At 35.9% G+C, this 22389-nt stretch overlaps 1 protein-coding gene across 1 annotated transcript; it reads right to left on the reverse strand.

Moving 5' to 3' along the window:
• Positions 1-1376: 1376 nt before the first annotated feature.
• On the reverse strand, positions 1377-18223 carry hectd2 (HECT domain containing 2). Its single transcript, XM_059530696.1, has 21 exons — positions 17650-18223; positions 16799-16925; positions 15838-15976; positions 15654-15756; positions 15173-15262; positions 14974-15038; positions 14818-14863; positions 13445-13554; positions 13137-13285; positions 12894-13017; positions 12268-12364; positions 11804-11911; positions 11384-11516; positions 10379-10467; positions 8451-8609; positions 6814-6888; positions 6566-6653; positions 6344-6450; positions 4269-4384; positions 4037-4180; positions 1377-3957 (listed from the first exon to the last, which is right to left on the reverse strand). The coding sequence occupies exons 1-21, from the start codon at positions 17725-17727 to the stop codon at positions 3837-3839; spliced, it is 2268 nt and encodes a 755-aa protein (XP_059386679.1). The 5' UTR covers positions 17728-18223; the 3' UTR covers positions 1377-3836.
• Positions 18224-22389: the final 4166 nt, after the last annotated feature.

Consider the following 22389-nt stretch of genomic DNA (forward strand, 5'->3'; position numbering starts at 1 on the left):
GGTAAAAGACAGTGAAAGTGATTTTGTGCCTCTTTGGGGTGGTACAATAAAGCGACTTTTACTTGCAGAATGCAAGCTTCTGGAGGGCCCATCAGGTCTGAAGTACTGAATTTAGGTAAAGGGGTGCAGAGACTGGTGATTCATCAATGCACTGAATTTTACGCAAGTGGCTATTGATAGTCAATGCAAATTCATGAACAGAGGTGTGACATACATTCTTTTCAGCTCATTAAAAAATATTTTTGCTGCCACATTCTGGAATAGTTACTGAGGTTTGTTAGAACTGGCTGGAAGACCTGCTCAGAGAGAGTTGCAATAGTCAAACCTGGACAGAACAAGGGCTTGTACAAGGAGTTGTGTAGCATGCTCCAATAGAAAGGGCCTAATATTATATAAAGCAAATCTGCAAGACCGGGCAGTTATAACAGTGTGGTCTGAGAAATTAAACTGATCAAAAATCACAACTCCAAGGTTCATGACTGTTCTAGAATGTGTTATTGATGATGCACCTAACTGGATGGAGAAATTGTGATGAAGTGTTGGGTTGGCTGAAACCACTAGCAGTTCTGTCTTGGAAAGGTGATACTTCTTTGTCCAGCACGAAATGTCTGTTAGATATAATGAGATGCGAGCAGCTACCAACTAATAATCAGGATGGAATGAGAGGTAGAATTGAGTAGTCATCAGCATTGCATTAATATAAAAAAGCCATGTTTCTGAATGACAGAATGACATTATTATTATTGTTTTTGTTGTTGTTTTTAGAATGATTTATGTAAGATCATGTGACACCAAAGACTGGTGTTACTAAAAAAAACAGCTTTGTTATCACAGCAATAAATTACATTTTAATATATATTAAAATAGAAAATGTTACAAATTACTGTAAATTGTAATCCACAATATTTCTGTTTTTATAGCATTTTGATCAAATAAATAAAGCCTTGGTGAGCATTAGAGACTTCTTACAAAACCATTTAAATAGTTTTGTATATAGTGCTGTTTGATACATCCACGTATATTTTGATATGACTACAATAAATATATAGCTAATGGAAGATTGATACATATCTCGGTTCTTCTTTTTGAAAAACGAATGGCTGTTGGTCAAATAATATGCATAAAACGTCACTCAAAACAGCAGAAATTATAACAATAAAAATAACAAATAAATAATATTTAACTTGTTCTTTTAAAGAGCCCGTGGTGAAATGTAGGCATCACTCACTGTGTTCTCTGCAGTTCTTCATTTGAATTTGCACCTACAATTTTTTTTTCTTAAGCAATGCTTTATGCTCACATTCTATTAGGAGTTTAAAAAAAGTCAAGAGATCATTTTTTAGATAACATAAATGTTCTGTTGTATAAAAACAAAAACCTTGTCGTATAACTTTATTCATAAAAAAATTAATGATCAAAGTTGAAATAAATACATTGTAAATACATTTGTATTCAGTCTTTGGAGAACATAAAACCATAGCATGAAGACTGGAGTGATTCAGATAAACAGAGGACATGACGAGCCAGAAATATGCAAAAATACACCACCTACAAGCATCCAATCTCACAAGCCAAGCCAAGATAACTTGGATGACTGACATACAACCCACTAGTTAAAGGTCATCTACTAGCATACTAAGCATACTGCAGTATAACTAGACCTCAGAGTCCTAAATGAATTGGGAAAGCAGAGCATTAGTCATAAAAATAAATAAAGTTTTTTGTTGTGACCATACTGCTGTCAACCACTCTATCTGAAGAATAACCAGAATCACCATCTCGAGAAAAAAAAAAAAAAAAAAAAAACAGTTCTTCGATGTTATGGCTAGTCAACATGAAACAATCACTGACACAGACATATTCACAAAATTTTTTTGTCACATTACCAATATTCCTTTCATGCCCAAGAGAGGTTGAGAAAGGGTTGTCAACAATTACTAAACTACACCCAACTGACGTTTGAGCTCAGAACTTTTAAACGTTTAAAGTTTATTAACAGCTACATTTTAAAAGCTAATCAGAAGCAAAGATAATGCTTGATTTAAGAAACATTTCACACAGAAGCTTCTATTAACTGTGGGCTCCTGTACCCCTTGCGACAAAGCACTGTCTCTTTAAGAATGCTGGGCAAGTTTGACAGACTGTTTGCCAGGCTATTTTAGCTGAGACCAAGCCCCTTACTGACATAATTTTAACAGGAGCATGGGACATTACCAGGCCAGTGCTGAAGAAGAAATATATTTCATTTTAATTTTACATTGTAGCAGAATGGAGCTTCTTGAACAGACATCTACTATATAGTCTATAAAATCCACATATTCTAATACCACATAAAATGTTTGGTCCTTCACTCAAACAGACAGCAATGATGAGTGCAAATCACACATTGACTAAAGACAAACAGTTTACTGGGTTCCTCATAGAACCCTGGTTCCCAAAAAATAATTCTACTCCATACACATAATCCACAATACATCATACTGCTTAAACTTTACATCTAGAGCTTATATTATTACTGCTGTGCATTACCTTCATGCTAACCTTATGTGGCTGTCAGGGTTGAGCCAAATTCAGAATTGCAGATTTGTCTCATAATTAATTCCTTAATGAGTGAGAACTGAATAGAGCACATTACAGGAAGTGGATTTTACTGCAGAAAGAATATTATGTGAAAGATTATTACAATTTAAAATAACTGCTTTCTATTTATTTTAAAATGTTATTTATTCATCTGATGGCAAAGATTAAATTTCAGCAGTAATTACTCTAGTCTTAAGGATCAAGTCCATTACCCAAGTGCTCAAGAAACTAGGGATGCACGATATTATCTGACCAATATCGGAATCGGTAGATGATGGCTTTAAATGTAAATATCGGCATCGACCCGATATGAAAAATTATGCCGATATATCTTGCCGATAAGGGGAATACATTGACTCAGGGTGTGCTAGCGATTAGATCACATCAGCATTGCGGCTCGTTCTTGAAGCAAAGAAAATCTAAACAAATTATGAGCTCTAAAATATTTTCAGAATTTTTACAACACTTTTGCTTTTGACCATCTATAAATGTTAAATCTTAAAATAAATGTTAAAGGTTACCACTGCATTTTCTTGGAAGAAAAAAATGCAGTGATTAATATATACCTTATTTATAATTATTTTCAAATCTTCAATGTACTGTCATTATAAAATAACTTTACTATTGTTTTTTTTTTAATTCTAACAATTAAGTTATTGTTAAAAACTAACCAAAACCAAAAAATAATTATATATCGGTATCGCATCGGTAATTGGCCAAAACGAGTTGAAAATTATCGCCATATCAGTTATCAGTGAACATCCAATATTGTGCATCCCTACAAGAAACATTTTTGATTATTATTAGTGTGGAAAAAAAAAATTTTCAGGATTCTTTGATTAATAGAAAGTTTAGCATTTATTTGAATTATCTTAGTAATCTTTTACTAAGTTTTACTTACTAATTTTTGTAACATGTCTTTACTGTATCACTATAAATGTATTTGTCTTTTTTAATCAATTTATTGCAACTTTCTTGAATGAAAGTTTTAATCTCTTTCCTAAACTTTTGAACAATAGTAAATATGAACTTTATTGAAGTTTTAATTTATTTTATTTCCACTTCCTTGCATACAATTTCAATTTGCAATTCTGCATCTTGTTTGTTACCTCAATTCAAATCCAGAAACTGAACAAGAATTTAAAAGGCACAACCCTGTTTTCTGTTAAAAACAAGTAATAGAACTATCACAGCCATATTCTTTCAGTGGACGCGGGTTAAATACAGCCATGAGTTAGGTTATCCACAACTGTAATCTACTCCAATCCGAAGCCCTCTGCATTTGAAATGGCAATAGTTAATTTCTGCCGTAGTTCTTTCTTGCTCTTGTATGGAGGTAGACAGATCTGGTTGAAACATGTATGTGACACTGGGAGCCTGCAAAGAGAATAAATAAACTGTAGAGAAAGAACATGCATGCAGTCATTTCACTGCAATCTTTTAATGTGATGATTACCAGTCAGTGGAAACATCAATCTTGGAGATCTTGAAATTGAGGTCGGCCATTCCACCCACAGGAACACGGTCACTTCCTGTGGTAAAGTGGAGCAGTTTCTTCTGCAGCTCCAAAGGAAATGCCAGTACCACGTCCCAGAAGGCTCTGTAACACCAGAGCGAACAGTCACCTTTCCAGTCATTGATATGCATGTAAGAGCATGACTATTAAAAATTGTAAACAGGACATGTACCGGATGGTGGGGTCAGTCTTGCTGTAGCCCTCATACTGTACCACTCGCTGAAGAGAACCCATGTCCAGGTTAGGACTTCCACAAACAAGGATCTCAACCTCCTCTGGCCTTAAAAGCTACATAAATTATAGGTTTAATGAGTCTTTATGGTACTACCATTGATGTGATTATGTTGATGCATATTTACAGAAAGAAAGAAAAAAACAACAACAAAAAAGACTTAATAATAAAGTTCAATACAAGGACATTGGTTAACATAGCCATCTTATCAAAATATAACTTTTGCCACACCCTGCATGTACACAGACTGTACTGTGCAGTTTGTTCAGAAACAGACAGACAGTGTGAAAGACAGAGACTGAAAGATAAAGATATGTTTTTAAGCCAAAGAATAGGTAGCAATGGTCCAAACCAATCTGTCACGTCCTTCCCCTCCCCTAACCCTCCACCTTACCCCTCCCGCCTAAGAAGAGCGAGTCAGATATAACCGTTACAGAGCCTCTTACATAAGCAGCCAGGGACACAGTCAACTGTTGCATAATCACTAAAGATGGGGAGGGCGTAAAGTTGATCATGGCCAGAGGAATCAGGCCAGAGGAGATTTTGAAAACATGTTTATCTCTTCTCATTGTGACACTATTTCACTGTCGTCACACTGTTTAAAGAATCCACTGGACACATATATAACTGACCCTACAGCATACTGAGGGAAAAAAACTGGTGATTGTGCAGTTCAGTGAACCCAGAGAGAAACCAATGACTCACAGTCTAAACATTCCTTAAAATGGTCAGATGAAATAACTCCCTCTGCTTTTCTTTTTTTTCTGTGTGCATATCTTGATTAAGAGAGCAGTCTAAAGGCAGCACCATATTGGGAAGTCTAAATCAAGGCTGAATCATCGGCAAGATAAACATACGTGTAATTTATGATTTTCCCTGGTCCCTGGAGAAAAATATCCAACAAATACGAAACAACATACTGAACACTCTCTCGTGTGTATTTTAGATTTGCTGCAAGTCACTATTGTTCTTACAAAAGAAAGTTTTGTAATAAGAAAGAAAATGTGTATTGGTAAATGTGGTTTAATACACAGACTGTTCCAGCACACAGTTTAAACACTCCCTCATCTTGTGTTAAGACAAGAATTTGAATTAAGAACGACTTCAAGTTCACAGATACAAAACTACACTGCTACCCCCCCCCCCCTCCCCAAATAAAATAATTCACAATAATATATTCTTCCTGAAATAAAGTACAACGACACCAGAGTGCAGTGAAATAAAAAAGGAAGTCAATAATATGTTAATAATTTCTGTATTTTTTAATTATTCCAGGTATTCTTTCAGACAAAATTGTAAACTGAATAATATATTCAGATATAAAAATAAGTCTATTTACATATTGTCTAAAAGAAGAACAATCGAGAATAATTTAAATCAAACATAATATCACATGATTGTTGTTGTTATTATTTAAAAAAAATTATCAAACTAGTCAGTTCATTGAGTTAGCATTGGTTATGTTTAAAAATGGAGGAGACGACACTTATGAGCTCTGCAAAGTCTGTAAGAAACTGAGTCTTTGTTCAGATTCCAATTGATATGCTAAGCAGGGCAAGAGAATTGCAATTTTCTAGGGGTCTCTATGTATTCATTCTATGTGACCTTGAGTCTGAGATCACTCCCAGCCAGTAGCTGAAGAGCCTGGATACGGTATAGAGATTGAACAAACAAAGCAGGCCCAGTTACTGGGCACCCTTCCAATAGAGGGGGAAGGGACAGCCCATACACAGATGTAGCCTTCACACACACACATGAGCGCGCGCACACATACAAAATGGTCAACAGGCCTCTCTCCTGCCCCTGAAACTCTCTCTGTCTGAGAGCACTTGTAGAATATTCCAGGGCTTGCTGTGCTTCACAACAGCATTAGCTGTTAGAAATTACTAGCTGCAGTGAAATGTCAAGCTGTTTCTTGGCATCTATTAACTTGCTTCCAGAGAATTCTCCCCAGAATTCTTTATTTTAATTACCATGCAATAAGTATTTTGGTGTAAACAATGCAGCAAACTCACCATCAGGGCATTTGAGGCACAAACACTATGAAAACCATGATAGAAAGCAGCAAACTGCCTGTAGATGGACTTATTCAGCAGGAAATCAATGTAGAGCTGGACATATTCTGTGTGGGGACAAACAGATAATTTTTTCAGTAGCGGGAATAAAACAATGTAGCAATTCATGTTGAAAAGGGGAAACTTAGTCAAGCATATAACTAGAGTGGAAGACTTTCTCACCTTTTCTGTTTAAGTTTGTTACAGGGATCTTGTCCCCTCCTGGTTTCAGATTATATGACTTGATCACTCCAAGTTCTTCTTGAAAAACCTAGAGGAAAAAAGTACAGAAATGACCTCCACTTCCAGAATCTGCTGACTTTATCATCAAGTTCAATCAGACAAACACTCTTATCTATTAGAAATGATGGAATGAGAAACTAGTCTAAGTGGAAACATCCTGATGTAGATCAAGTTTAGAGGGGACTCACCTGAAATGTGGTATAGAAGTCCTCTTCAACATTTCCTTCATAGTTGAGGAGTTCCCCAAGTCCATGGGCAAGATCCTAAAATGCACAAAGAAACACTCACATTTGACAAACGTGATCTTCTGAAATCCTAGCTTTTCATATGGCCCATACTGTGTACCTCTACTTTAGTAAACAATGCATTAAAAGGGACACTTTACTATACAAATCATATTACAATTGCTGTGATAGAAATAGCTAATATTGGGCGCCCTCTGCTGGACACATGAGGAGATGCACTGGCTGAATTTGAACAAGCATTTCATTGTCACCAAAAGAAAACATAAATTAGCTTAGAAGTACACTGGAACCATTTTGTCATGATTATACCATGTGTTTGAATTTAAATGTATTTAAAAGTTTCCCTGCGATCTTGCTAAGTTTAATAATATACAGTTTTCAAGAAACAACTCCAATGATATGAGAGGCTGGGGTTGTCACATAAAGAAGTTGCAACAAGATGTGTACCTTAGTAACTAGAAGGTTTTGAGTCCAGTTACTTAAATGTTTGTTTTCTCCTATTATTAAATTATAGAAACAAGTAAACTACTGTACACTTTGATTCAAAAGTGTGAGTTGATTTTTAAATAATCTTCTTTTTGAAAAAAGCCTCTAATTCTCACCAAGGATGCATTATTTAATCAAAATATAGTAAAAACATTAGCATTGTGAACCATTATTAAAAATTTAAATAACAGTTTTATTATAACCTATAAACTAATAACCTATTTTAATATATTTAAAAATGTAATTACTTCATTCCAACATGCTGATTTGCTGCTCAAGAAACATTTCTTCTAGTTGAAAACAGTTGTGCTTCTTAATATTTTTATAGAAACCGTGACACATTTCAGGATTCGTTGATTAATAGAGAGATCAAAAAACAGCATTTATTTGAACTTTGTAACATTATAAGTGTCTTTATTGTTACATTTAATCATATTGAAGTGCCCTTGTGGAAAAAAATCATACGGACCATAAACTGGGCAAGTAAAATCAGACTTGCACATTCAGACAATCATTTGATTGTTTGTTTGCATTTGCATTTGTTTTGTTTTTCTTATAAACATTTCTCATAAACAGTAAGTAACAGTAATGGTATTAGAAACAGAACACTAGAAACCAGCATTTGAAGGGTTAAGGAGTTCAAAAGAAAGAAAAGCATGATACTTCAAAGGCTGCTGAGAGATTCACAAGACAAGCATGACTTTATCAGCAGAGCTGAAAGCCAACAGAGCTGTCCTCAGAACAATGCACCATCTGAGGCTTATAAATCGCATCCAGGCGACTAGTGTGTGAAGTCTGTAACGGTTGGGTGACACCCTGGAAATGCAAAAGGTAATGCAACAGCTATTTCTGACTTCTGACCGAGTGTTATTCTGCCAGCCATTTGCTCTGTTTATATATGGCTGAGTGAGCTCAATGTCACTAAAGAGCATAACATACTAAATAGTACATAAATGCTATATGGGCTGCTGGATTATTTTATATGAATAATACCACACTACACAGTGACAGCAGGTAGTTTACCCATTAGTTTACCCAAAATTTGGCTATAATGAATATTATACAATATGGTGTGTCACAGCTTGTGTACATACAGGCATAATCTGCTGGAGGTCGTCCAAGGTGAGGGTCGCCATGCCAACAGTGGTGTCGAGGTCACATGGCACAATGGGTGGGGTCAGCAGCTTCTTGTAGACGCAAGGGGGGAAGCGGATGTCCAGTGTGATGCTGTTGTACACTGCCAAGCCCATGAGCTGAAAGATGGGGTTAAGTGTGCACAGCTGGAAGGATTCATAGACCTGACACACACCTCCGGCCTTATGTTACACGGTGGCTTTGTCAGAAACCAAAGGCAGCTTTCTCACTGCTTGATGGTCAGTGATCTAACAGGCAGTTGTTTGTATGATGGCTCCTTTAAGATTCTGCTTTCCAAAATGTCACATCTAATGATCACTTGGCAAGTTCAACTGAGTTTTAGTCATAATCACATGGATATTTATAAATTAGTTTACTTCTTTTAACTACCAAACTACACTGCCATTTGAGAGTTTGGGGTCAGTGAGATTTTTTTAAATGAATTGATTATTTTATTTTATATGTATTTATTAAAAGTGACACTAAAGACATTTTTTTTACTTTCTATTCAAGAAAGTATTCTGAAAAAAGTATCAGTTTCCATATATGCTAATGTAAGAGTGTTCTATTGAAAAAGAATGCCCAACTAAAACCACAAACTTCTGACTAGCAATAGCAAGTAGCCAATAATGATTCATTGCTCTAATGTAAACTGAAGCATTCTGGCTTGTATGCCTCTGGTGATGTATGGTGGACTTCTCTAATTATTTTGTCTGCTTAAACCCTGCCCCTTTCTTACAATCAACTGCAAACTCACATTCAGATCTGCCTCCATCCAATCAACAATCTATGGACAGCACCAAGTCCCCACTTGGATGTATGTCACAATACTGAAGAAAAAATCTGTCACTATACTTCCATTTTATCATGACTTGAAAGTCTGATGAAAACAACTAGCAGCAGCAAAGGGAAATGTAATCTGTTTTTTGGAGCCCAATTTAATACCGATCAAAGATGAAGAGAGTGGTTAAAACACTTTGACTAATCTGCCTGTGCCACTAGTGTTGCACAACTTACTTAGTTATTTAAGATTTGCTAATATCGCAACATCACCTACAGTATAGCAAGTAAGATGCATGGAAGAACACCCAATAGGTGTACAATATATTTAGAGGAAAATGTGAAGAGCCCTGCAGGTAAGTGCTTTCAGCTGTAGCCGACAACTCAGCCCCATGTGCTTTCCATATGTGTAGCGAGGGCGATGGAAAAAAAGTCCTCAGCACGGGAGAGAGACGGGATAGAGCAGACAGGCGGGACAGTTTCATATGAGGACTGCAACGATGAGAAAACACACACTAAGTCCTGGCAGTTCTAAACGAGACAAAACAAAATAATCTTTATTTCATAATTTTTCACTGATGTGACAAAGCATTTCTGTGTTGAAGGAGAGAGAGCTCTGAGGCCATACACTGGACCTGCAGCCACATGCACTGAGAAGTCTAGGCCAGAGGGGACAATTAGAGGGGTAACAGCAGGACATGGCAGGCTTTGGCTGCCACTGTGTCTCTCCCCGCACGTTCCTAAAAGCACCGTATGGACCAGTTCTTGACTCTGACACGTGCCCACTCACACACCACATCACTTTAAAACCATTTCATAACTATGACTATATCTGTGCATCTGTCATTAGCGTCATATTGCATGATGCCTATGGTTTAGACATTTACAAATCATATGGCATAAAAATAGCATATGCTCAATTTTAACAACATCATAGCACAGATTGGTGGCAGAAAATTCATTTCCCACCAGAAAACAGAAGGACGAGAATGAATGTCAGATGTATGTGCCAAACGGGAGTTGACTCTGTATTTATGTGCTATTTTAAGTTTGTCACACCCACAGTGACCACCTATACTGTATAAACTGCAGGGAAATGAAAGGATACAGCTCCAACCAATCGGAACTCAGAGTAGTTGTCACATTTCCAGCTGCTGAACCAATGACACTGGGACTCCTTCACATACGTGAACATGCCTGAAACATGACACACAGACAGATACAGAAAAGAACAATTATTATTCACTAAGAATGAGCTAAACCCACTGATTGTCTTTTATTTACACATGCTGTCTAAATAAAATATGCACATGAGGACTGACAACTGGAAGTCTGATACTTCATGTCCTGAAGATACTGATAAACATGATTTTCTGAAATCCTAGCGCCCTGTTGAGCCAGGCATTTTAATATTTTCATGTCATCTTTTTTTACTTTATCATTTATTTTCACTTTATCATTGCTGCGTTATTCGAAAAGTACGACACTATATATTTTATAATATTTCTGATTTTCACTGTTTCTGAGCCACATAAGAATAGAGGCTTCTAAAGAGAGCTTTCATTTATGCAACTGCAAAATCTGGATGCAGTTTTAATTGAATTACGCAAATTAATCTAACTAGATTAATTTTCTTTCTTTTTTTTTATTTTTATTTTTTTACTCTCATAAGTTCCACAATTTATCTTACTTTCTAAGAAATGTTTTTGTAGGACAGTGATCAGATTTATGTTCATTCTTTTGATTGCTCTAATTAAAAATCAAGGGTTTTGATTATGAAAATTTACATGAATCATTTATAAATACAAATACAAACACAAACATATATATGTATGCATATGTGTGTGTATTTGTATCTGTTTTAAGTTAACTTTAATTCAATTAAGTATCAATATTTTTTTATAAACCTCAATACATTTTTTTATTGGGGAGACATATTTATGAAGTAATTAAATAGTCTTAAAATGTTTTGCCATTTTGCCTCTCAAGTAAATGTATGTTTAAAAAATATGCTTAGAAATGTTTTTAAGAAAACTGATTTTTTTTTTTGTCTTCCCGTGGTTACCACTTATATATTATCCAATACTGCCACTGTCTGTCCTGACCATCTTACCATAGTCTGTGTGAAAAATCTGTCGAATCAGGAGGAGAAACCACTCTTTTGTGAGTCCACCCATGTCCAACCCTGCTTCCCCAACAAACGTCACTTTCAGTTTTTTCTTCAGGTCTGCTCGCTTTCTCGAAAGCTATTAAAAAAGGAACACATTTATGGAGGGGCCATTTTTCCAAATTAAGTCTTCGCCAGACTAAGAACTTTCCAGAACATAATGTACATGCTTTTGGCTGAAAGTCCTCTTAGCCTAGGAAAACAAAATGAAGATTTGTGCTACTTTATACAGAGCAATGCAGCCCCATACAAATCTCTCCCTTCTTATAGAGCTAAATACTTTTCAGTGGTTCAAAGGAGCTCCTGGTAACATCTACAGGAACAGACGCAATTCTACGTTTCCAGATCTGGACCAAGCAGTATTACCTCATCCAGTGAGTCACTGACCAGCTGCAGACGCCTAACTTTAATGTTGAGAAACAGTAGACTCATATCCACCCTCTGCCTGCGAGAAACCTTGTCCACCAGGGTTTGCTGCATAAGACATAGAGAGGAATGCATTTATCAGTCAGCAAATGAGTTTGCAGAACATGGCCTCGTCTAGGTTTTATTCCATGTCTCTATATTTCTTGTTTCTGAGTAAGACAGATGATGTCTGTCTACTTGTGGTGTATGATGATATTATTCTCCAGCCACATGTCTGTTTATCCTACAGTCTGGACACATATGTTTGGGAGGGAGCCATAGGAATGGCCGCCCCACCCAAGCTAGGATTGTTATCAAAAAATAGTCTGAAACTAGAACACATATTTTCCCAAACAGAGATCATCTTTTACATTCTAAGATAGTTTTAGTTATAGTGAGAGCTCATTGTGCAGGTGAATTCTCACCCTGGCCATGCTGATCATCTGCTGCTCAGAGTCTCTCTGAATGATGGCCTTCTTCACCACTGTGGACAGGATGAAGGGGAACTGACAGAAGGTGAACCTGAGCAGATATAGATCAGAAATTGCTTGGTTTTGAGTAGGAGTTTAAAGTCATCACTGGTGACTAACCAATTTATCTTAAATTACTTTTATTTTTCTAATCCCAATAGCAAATAGCATTTTCTTTTGCATAAAATGGTCTCTTATGCTGACCAAAGGCTGCATTTATTTTAGCAAAAATATAGTGAAAAATTATTACGATTTCAAAAAGTCTTTTATATATTTTAAATGTAATTTATTCCTGTGTTGGCAAAGCTGAATTTTCTGGAGCCATTACTTCAATCTTTAGTGTCACAAAGCATCTTTCACGTATCATTTTAATATTCTGATGTGGTACTCAAGAAGCATTACTTATTATTATTACAATCTATGCTGAAAAAAAGTTGTGCTATTTAATATTTTTGAGGAAACTGTGATGCACTTTTTGTAACATTATAAATGTCTTTACTGCCAAAAAGATTTATACTGTCTGAAACCAATTCTTATGCAATGTTTGAATTAAAAAAATATATATATTTTTGCTTTCACACCTGTTTGAATTTCCGTGAGCCTGCCATGTGTGGTAATCCTCCATAAAGTCTATGTGGTCCAATGTTAGGTTGTATAAATCAGTGAAAGGGATGATAGGGGGAGTGGAAATGCTGTTTGCGGCATCTGTTAAAACAAGACCAACTTTAAGATTTTTTTGGTTCAAAATCAGTTGTAAAGATTTATGAGAAAGCACCTTGATTTTCTCCAAGCACCCCTCAAGTGGCCAGCACAGTAGTACTCACTAAGGAGGGAAAGGACTTTAGTGGCTGAGGGAATCCACCAGGAGCATTTGGCCATGGGCGGCAACTCCTCTGGCTTGGCAGGAAATAGGCGGGTAGTGATGAAGAGCTGCAAACGCTCCACCAGCTGTTTGAAACGCTTCTGAGACAGCCTAAAATATAAAACATATCATAAGCAGGAAAATATTATCCATAAACACTCCTGTTTTATGTCAGTTTGTGTAATGCCTTGACACTGGCTACCTTTGCTATTTGCTATTATTTAGAATTAAAACAAGATCTCTTGTACAGACTGGCTGCGTCAGACTCACTTTTTAAACCAGTGCATCAGGAAATGGTGGTCCGCTTCAGCCAGGGCTGCTATTTGCCTCAGTAAGTGTGCATAGATGACATATGTGGCTGGGCTGGTGTACTGAGGGTTCTGGGACACAGAGAGGCATTTCAGCAAACTTCGAAAAGGAAATATAACTTTTCATTTAGGAGCAGAGAAAGAAGTCTGGCTTTTAATAAGAAGTGGCACTGCAGCGGAAACCAGCTCTTTTCCTCTCCAGTATGACCTCATCCCTTCCTTAGGCACAGCAAATGCAAATAATACAGAGGCTGCCTGACATTAGCAGCAGACAGATCAGCCCAATAATTGCCTCTGCTTTCAATTTCATTATGTCCTCCAGAGAAATGTAGGTCAGAGAGCCCATCAACAGTCTGGAGATAAATAGCACTATATGCGAACTCTGGAGAAGACCGACATCAGTACATGCTTCTGTTTATAAAAATGTCTAACTCTCACCATCACTGATCCCCATCAGATGGAGAGCAGAACATTTTTTTTATAAAGCTGAAAACCCAAAACGAATTAAATCCCAGTTAACCAAGCCATCGTCTCTCTTTCTCTCTGCCCACGGCTTCCCAGCCTTAAATCCAGTGGCTGTGTCCTTATTTGGACAGTCCTAGGCCAGCCTGCAGTGGTCATGTGTGAAGTAAACACTTAGCTCACGATCTGTCTGCACTAGAGCAGAGCTATGGCAGGAGTCAACGGTCCAAGTGGTGAGAAAGGAATCAAGAGTTTCCTGAAACTCAGATTCGCCTCTTACTTACCCTGGGGTGTTTAACCTGACTGCCAACACAAAGGGCAAATCAAAGACAGAATAGAGAAATTTTGCTGTGCTGTGTAAGTGCACATTTATAGGATCGCATGCAGATAACTGCTTTTGTTTGCAAAGGGAAATTATTGGTATTACAGAAAAGTATCACATGTCTTTGGGTTCTGTACAATGAAGGCAATTTTGTATTAATGGTATGGGCTTGGTCATTAGTAAGAGGACTGAATAGATCAGCTGTGTTGGTGTAACATAACTGAAGGGTGCTAGATTTTTCAACAGTGTGAGAGTAGCTCAGCTGTTCTCAAGGCTTTCAAGGCTTTTTTCCAATGAGCACCTAAATGTTACACCACATCACATTTGTGACCCTGGACCAAAAAACCTTAAAAGTCTTAAAAGTCGCTGGGGTATATTTGTAGCAATAGCCAAAGAAAAAACTAAAAAAAAACATTGTATGGGTCAAGATTATTGATTAAGCCAAGATGTTATAGTGAAAGAGAACATTGCATTCTTAAGAGATAGACAGAACTAATAATTTCATCATTACCAAAAAAAAACATACAAGTGTGCAAAAACAATGCCATTACCTGCACAAGAACAAAATATGCTCTAAGGTCATCCTTTGTGCGAGGCCTAAAATACAGAAACAAAACTGAAAGTGATTCTTTTATAATCTCTATTTTCTGCAAAGACCTCATGTCCTCTTTTAGTGCTTTAGTGAGAGAACACAATGCACTACTCACCCTTTCCATTCTCTTAATAAGCTATTAATAATTCCCTTCAGGACTGATTTCTGTGTATCTGCGGGCTGCAAATTAGCCAGATTAAACCAATTTTATTAAAACCAAATTCAAAACAACAGACAGGACACAATTGTTTATTGTGTAATTTAATTATAAGAGAACTTCAGTCAGTTCTTGCAGTGGAAAGTTTCTTACTTACCGTGTGGAGTAAGGCATCATAAACAATATTGACAAATTTGATGTTTATTCCTGAGTCTTCAATAGTGTTGAAGGGAGCATTTGCTTCTTTCTGAAATGAAAATTGAAACATAAAAACATTAAACATACTTTCTATCTTCCACTTACAATTAGTGTTTTTTTATATACTTCAAGTATAAAATAGATGGTAAGAATAAGATTTCCTAATAAAAACTATACAGAGTTTTTGTTGTTGTTGTATTACTCCCTGAATGAGCTCATATAATATATATATATATATATATAATTTATTTTTTATTGATTGTTGTGATATTTTACACACACTAAATTAACTGATAATTCACAGTAAAAGCTGTGGTTAATTTGAGGCTTTTTTGAAGCAAGCTTATGCTCAATTTAAAGCAATATGAAAACAATCAACAGCAACTTAGCAAAAACATTTGAAACATGAGCAAGTCACTGTATTGGGAGATTCAACACACCTTAAATGCACCATTGAGTTCCAAAAAGGAGTCAAATGTGGTCAAGTAGAAATCATGAACTTGCTTCCAATCCCCTGAGATAGTTGCCCTCTCGACATCATCCCTACAGCCGGACAAAGACACAGTTATACACGGTTTAACTGACCAGGAAAACTGTAGGGTGACTATCAGAAGAAGTACGTACTGAAACTCTTTGGCGGTTTTGGTCCGAATGGGAATAATGGGTTCTAAGAAAAAACGAGCCTTCACCTCTGGAGGGAGAACATCAATAGAGATACGATGTTTCTGTCTCACATCTGGACATATTGGGGGAAGCTCTCTCACTGAAACAAACGCACACAAAATGAATTAAACAGCAGCTCACAATATGAGCAAGGTGGGCCGTTCATCATGCTCTGCAGGGGGATTTTTGCAATCACTCTACAATTAACAATTATTTGTCATTATCTTATCAGAAACAACAATCTAAACAATGACTCTCAGCATCACAACAACCACCTGGTAACGTGCAATCACCATCAGAACAGAGCGTTATTATATTTAAAAGCACCATAGTCCTTTATTTCTCAACATAATGCACTGATTGAGCCTGATGAGTTAAGATTCACAAAACGATTTGTACTAGAATCTTAAGTACTAGAGAAGGAACAACTGACATTTTCAAGGTTCACTCAGTGAATTTACAAGGTAAAGTGAGAACATTTAATTAGTTTTAGCACCACGTCAGGCCCTAGACCATCTAGAGTCTTCCTAACAAGTCCCCAGCTCATCTGTGCTAAAGACATGTTAGGCATGAACACACTTGTGCATCACAGACAACATCTTTGATCTCCAAGACAAAGAAAGGAAAACATCTGCTTAAAACAGTGTGAAGTGGTTATTAATTCAAAGCAGCCAAATGGACCTCTTTGAAATGCAATGAGTTTCTTTTTATTTTTCTTCTTTTTTTTCTTTTTTTCAAAAGGGAAGTAATCACTCATGCATATCATTTTAAAACCATTGTAACCCTTGCTTGATTGACCTGCTTGTAGACCTAAAGCACAGACTATGGATGGATAAAATTTGTTTAATAACATATATATAAACAAAATCAAGTTATTTAACAAAGAAATAGCCCAAACTGGCAGTGCTGGAAGCAGTCTGACCTTGTTTGACTGCAGGTAGCAGGAGCGAAGAAGAAAGACTGTGGCTGCCTGACTCTCTTTTGTGATTCAGGGTAGAGATGAAGCTTCCATAAGAGGGGAAAGGGAACTTTGGTCCACGATCCAAGCTCTGCCAATAAAATGATCCTCGTTATATTCCAATATTTCTAGAAAATAAATAGTTCTGCAACACACCTGTACTCTGCTGATAAAACGAATGGCAATAGAGCACAGATACTACAATAAACTATAATTACACTAAACTGACAGATTAACATCTAATTAAGCAAAAATAGGAAAAATAAATACACTTTTTTTGATATCTAAATAAAAATAAGCATTAGTAAAAAAAAATATACATAATAATAATCATAAAATATACATAGATTTAAACAACCTAGTTAAATGAGATTGTGTCATTCATTGCGTAACCAGCAGCATCCTTGTTGTTTTGCGGAAACGAAACATTAATGGCTGATGTAAGTTAGCTATTTTTGCGCTTTCAACACCAGGAAAATACAAAATCACTAAAAGAAAATGCGGTGTGAGGCAGTAGGTTGAGGTAAATATTCCATGAATCACACATGCCGCTGTTAATGTGATTTTTACGGAGTTATTTAAGTGTGTTGTCTCAGCAGTCGGTTAATTTCAGACAGAATCCCATAATTACCATTAGAATAACTACACCAATTCAAAGGCAATTGTGTATTAAAAATAAAGCAAAATTCAGCTTAATACAGTGTTTAAAAGTACAAAAAGATATATATGCATTTATGTAAGATATTTTAATATGTTTGTTTATTCAAAAGGTATAACCATAGTCAGCAATATTTGAAATGCAGAAAAATACTTACATGATTTAGTATAGGAGGAAGTCTGTCTCTATCCCTTTCTTCAAAAGGACAGTTATTTTCGCTCATGTTTAGATGCATGTCCTCTGAAGAAAAGTCTTTCGAGCACAGTTACATGGCTTATTTTTCTGGAAAAAAAGTGATTTTCCCGTCTGCGTAATCTCAGTGCTCACTTTCCTTTTACTATGAGAAATACTGCAACAGTTAGTGAATCCAGTACGGTCTGTTCTTTTTGCTAAAGCAGGTGAGTTGTTGAGACTAATATGACCAAAACTGCTAATCTTTGTTTGTCAAAAAGCACAAACGAACAGAGTAACAAGAAAAGTAAAAAGAAAAGATACAAAAAAAATCTTCGCGACGCTGCGTTTAGTGAGTAAAGTAACTTGCTGAAGAAGTGCCGTGGCGTCTATGTGCGGTCCAGCTGTACGCTGGCGCCATGTTGTTGAGGATGATGATGATGATGATGATGATGAGGTTTGTAGTTACGGACTTGGATACGGCCGCTGCCTCGACGGAACACTGGTGCCGTGCTGTGCTGAGTCAGATTTATTGCAACATTAAGATCTTTCCTAGAACTTAAAATATACCCAGCTAAAGTCTCTATTTCTATGAAACATAAAAATTACATTTTGGTAGGCGTAGTATGAAAAAAACAAACAAAAAAAAACATAGGCCTAAGCATGTCTACTGAGTCATTGACATCATTTAGTGTATATGTTTATGGTTAATATCTGTAAGACCATGCATGCCACTGTGATATGTAAATGTTAGATTATCATCTTTTCTCTTATACCTTATATATACAAATAGAGAGTCTATGTGAACTGTAATCTTAAATCTCAATGGGGCAATATGATCATCAGTTTTCTCTTATTGTGACCTTGAGAGGTGTAAGAGCAAACAAACAATATTCTGCATAAATATTGCTTTGTTGTTCAATCTATTATTTATAAACTTAAAATAAATTTGTGTATAGAAGTGTCTTCCATAAAAGTATAAGATTACAATTTAAGTAATATAAAGTTAGAGTAGTAAGTAGTATTCATATGTTGATTTGTTAATTCATATGTGCTTAAATATACATACATTATATATATGTATATATGTATGTATAATATATATATAAATGGTGCATATGAAGTATATAACTGAATTAGTGGTATTGTTTAATAACTTGCTCTGTCCATGCTCTATGCTTCAATGGCTATGCTGGTGAAATACTGGCCAGTAGGTGGAGGGAGAGATCTGTCTTCGGAAAATGTGACTCTCAATTTGGCTTCAATGCATAGTCTGTATTCAAAGACAAGTAGCTGTATGTCTGAAGCTGATCATTATAGCAACAGTATTCTTCAAAGCATATTTGTTTACAACAAATGCAATGAGCTAACTTAGTATAAAACTGAAAGGTTATGGGATTTCAAATTTTCAGTGAATCTCAGCAAGATATTTCAGTCATTCAGTAGAGGATAAAATCACTTTTTTGTTTTTCGAGAACACATATAGAACTAAAATATAACTCTCAGAATGACATAAATAACGTTCACCTGACAACATTTATTTCCTCAGTGAAAAAAGTTATAAATATGTATTACATATATATGTAAAATTATGTAACAACAAGGTGGAACCTTCTTTCGTTATTCAAACCACACAAGAGCATTTTCCTCTTGGAATGATTTCCAGTATGCAACTTACAATAAACCATCAATAGATTTCTATATTTGATATGTTCACCACTTGTTTTGACCATATTAGCCATCTGCCTTCACTGTCTCACTTCAGTCAGACAAACATTCCTATTACAATAACATGAGCGTTGTTTAGTACATGACTTGGACTCTGCGATTGGCATTGACTAATATGGCTCAGGTGCCATTGGCAGCTCTTAGAACTGGATAGACACCCTGTCGTACAACTGATCCTGTCAGCATGACATTAAGCCATAGACTAACACCATGCTTTACTGTTTGATTTGTTTATGTCTTCAAATGACCACATTTTTAAACAGCTATTCTTTATTGATGGAACAGACATTGAAACCAGATCATAACGTCTTAACTAACAAGACACTTTGTAAAAGCTTTCCATTAATATATCCAACATATGAACTGAAGAAAGAGGTTTGGGAGTTTGCCTTTCCTAGTGTCTCATTTTAATGTGGTTAAGACAATTGATTTGGATCCCAGTAAGTATATCCAGCCTTTTTGTATTCCAGAGAGACTCAAATGTTATCACTAAAATACTAAATCATTTGGAGCATGCATTTGACACACTGTTTTTGAGGGCAAAGCTGATTACCAGCATAAACGCATGCATAGCATACACACATTTATTTCAGAACTAAAGAGGATATCTCATAGACTTCTATTGTTTTTATTTTAGGTTAATTACATTTAAACCCTAACATTTTCTATTGCCTAACCTGACCCCTACCCCTAAACATAACAACCCTCACACAAACACTAGATTTAAATAGAAACATGATTTGACAGTGGTTTTTCTTTGTTTGTTTTTTAACTAGTGATGTCCTGCTCACTAATCGGTCTTCAGCAGGTTACTATATCAGTGAGGACATTTTGGATCTCACAAGCATAATCAAACCTGTACACCAATAGGTATATGCTGTTTTAATGTGTATTGTATTCTTAAAATATATTCTGAAATTTCCTCTCTCCTGTGGATCAATAAAGTAATCACTTTTCACTTAAAATAGGAAAAACATCATTTTTATTTAACGCCTCACAGTTACTACAGCTGAGAGTTTTTAACATTCTTTGCTTTGTTCTTTCACAGTGAACCATTTCTCAAACAGCATTCTTCTAACTGAAGCAATATTAAAAGTTTAAGGGTTAACAATAATTAACAATTTTTTTTTCTTTGTATCTTTTTGAAATAAATATTTTGTTCACCAAGGGTGCAGTATCACATGATCCTTCAGAAACAATGTTAATATACTGATTTTACGCTCAAGAACCATTTATTATTATCTGTTGAAAAAAACTGAATTGATTTAAACCTGAAATTATATAATACTTATTTCTACAGAAGCATATTTTGAAAATATCATTCAGCAGATTCTTTCTACTTTTGAGTCCTAATTATATATAGTATTTTATTAATTTCTTATAATGACCTTAGTTATCCAGTCTGTATGCCAGTATGATTCAAAGCTGTTATATAATATGCATAAGGGGATGATTTACTCTTGTATGTCCCAGGCGACTTTGGTTTCATATGCCATCCTCATAAACATATTTCATTACACCACCTCCCATATATATGTTTCAGTAATCAATGTGACTGTGGGAGGAAACGAGCATAGAGGTCATCTCAGTTTCGTTAACCCCAGTACTTGCTGTTCTGAGATGTTCATACAGTTTCCTTTGGGATCCATTGTTAAAATGAACAAATATGTGCCTGGACAACAAAAAGAAGACTGTGTCCTTGACATAATAATCATGCATGATGCATCACAGCTGTTTTACACGATCCCTGTGAACATATGATTAACATTACACAATGAGCGTGTCATGATGGTCCTGAAAGTGACCTATGGCCTTGCTCATTGACTGCGTTACATGAGGAATCTCACACCGTGGATGAGCACGCTGAACTTTCATCTGTTTCCTTCTGGCTGGATGCCATTCCAGAGTCATGCTGGACCCTGGTGGAGCGAGCCAAACCCAGTAGAAGGTTTTTGTCCCCTGACACATCCTGACAGCTATCAGTTGCCTGAAGGTTGTTATGTTATGGCTGAGCTGTTCATACATTTTCTTAGGCAAAAATAAAAAAATAAAATAAAAAAAATAAAATAATAATCACTCTTTTTGACACAAAATGAAATTTTGGCTTATTTAGCATGGCACGACACTGCACTGAGTTATATATTTAACTCAGGCAGTCATGTAAACTAAGCTATGTTGCACAATATCATGTTCAGTCACAGAAGCCATTTGTTTCCTCTAAAAAATCATACAAGTAACAATGCTGTGAGAAAACGTTTCTCATAGCCTTAGATTCACATTTTTAACATCTCAGACGTGCTGCATCATTTTGTGCCTTGTTTGTCATTGTTGCAGCACAAAGGCACGTTTCACACTGCATCTTGGATTGTGTGTGTGTGTGTGTGATGTGCATGGAGTCTTGGCTCATTCTCAGCTCTCACAGTGCAAACAGCTGAAAGAGCTGCAGAATGAAGGTCTTTGTCCACAGTACTGAGAAAAACCACTGCCTTCATTTACGTCCTTCTCCTCCTCTCCGTCCTTCCTTGCACAAGTGCAAATACAACATTTTAAACCATGTTAAATCACATTTTATTAGGTGTACATTCTTCTACAGGCCAATTCAAACATTTACAATAACTTTTTTTAAAGAACTCTCTGTTGCTCACCAATGCTGCATTTATTTGATACAAAATACAGTGAAAACAGTTGAAATATTATAGTGTGAAATATAATTACATTATTATTTTTATTATTATTATTATTATTATTTAAAACAACAATTTTAAACTGTTTTAAATATGTTAAAATTTATAGTTATGGGAGAAAGGTGAGGTATGGCTATAAATAAAGGCCCCTTCCTGACACTGATTGTCACGGCAGGGATCCAATGAGGCACGGAGATAGAACCAATTGCAGGTAAGTCATTTATTAAAGGATAATCCAAAGGGGTAAACAGTCCAGGCAGGGTCAAAACCAGAATATCAAACATAAACAAGACACAAAGACAAGGCAAAGCAAG

Source organism: Carassius carassius, chromosome 39, assembly GCF_963082965.1.
Source record: "Carassius carassius chromosome 39, fCarCar2.1, whole genome shotgun sequence".
NCBI classification, from domain to species: Eukaryota; Metazoa; Chordata; class Actinopteri; order Cypriniformes; family Cyprinidae; genus Carassius; species Carassius carassius.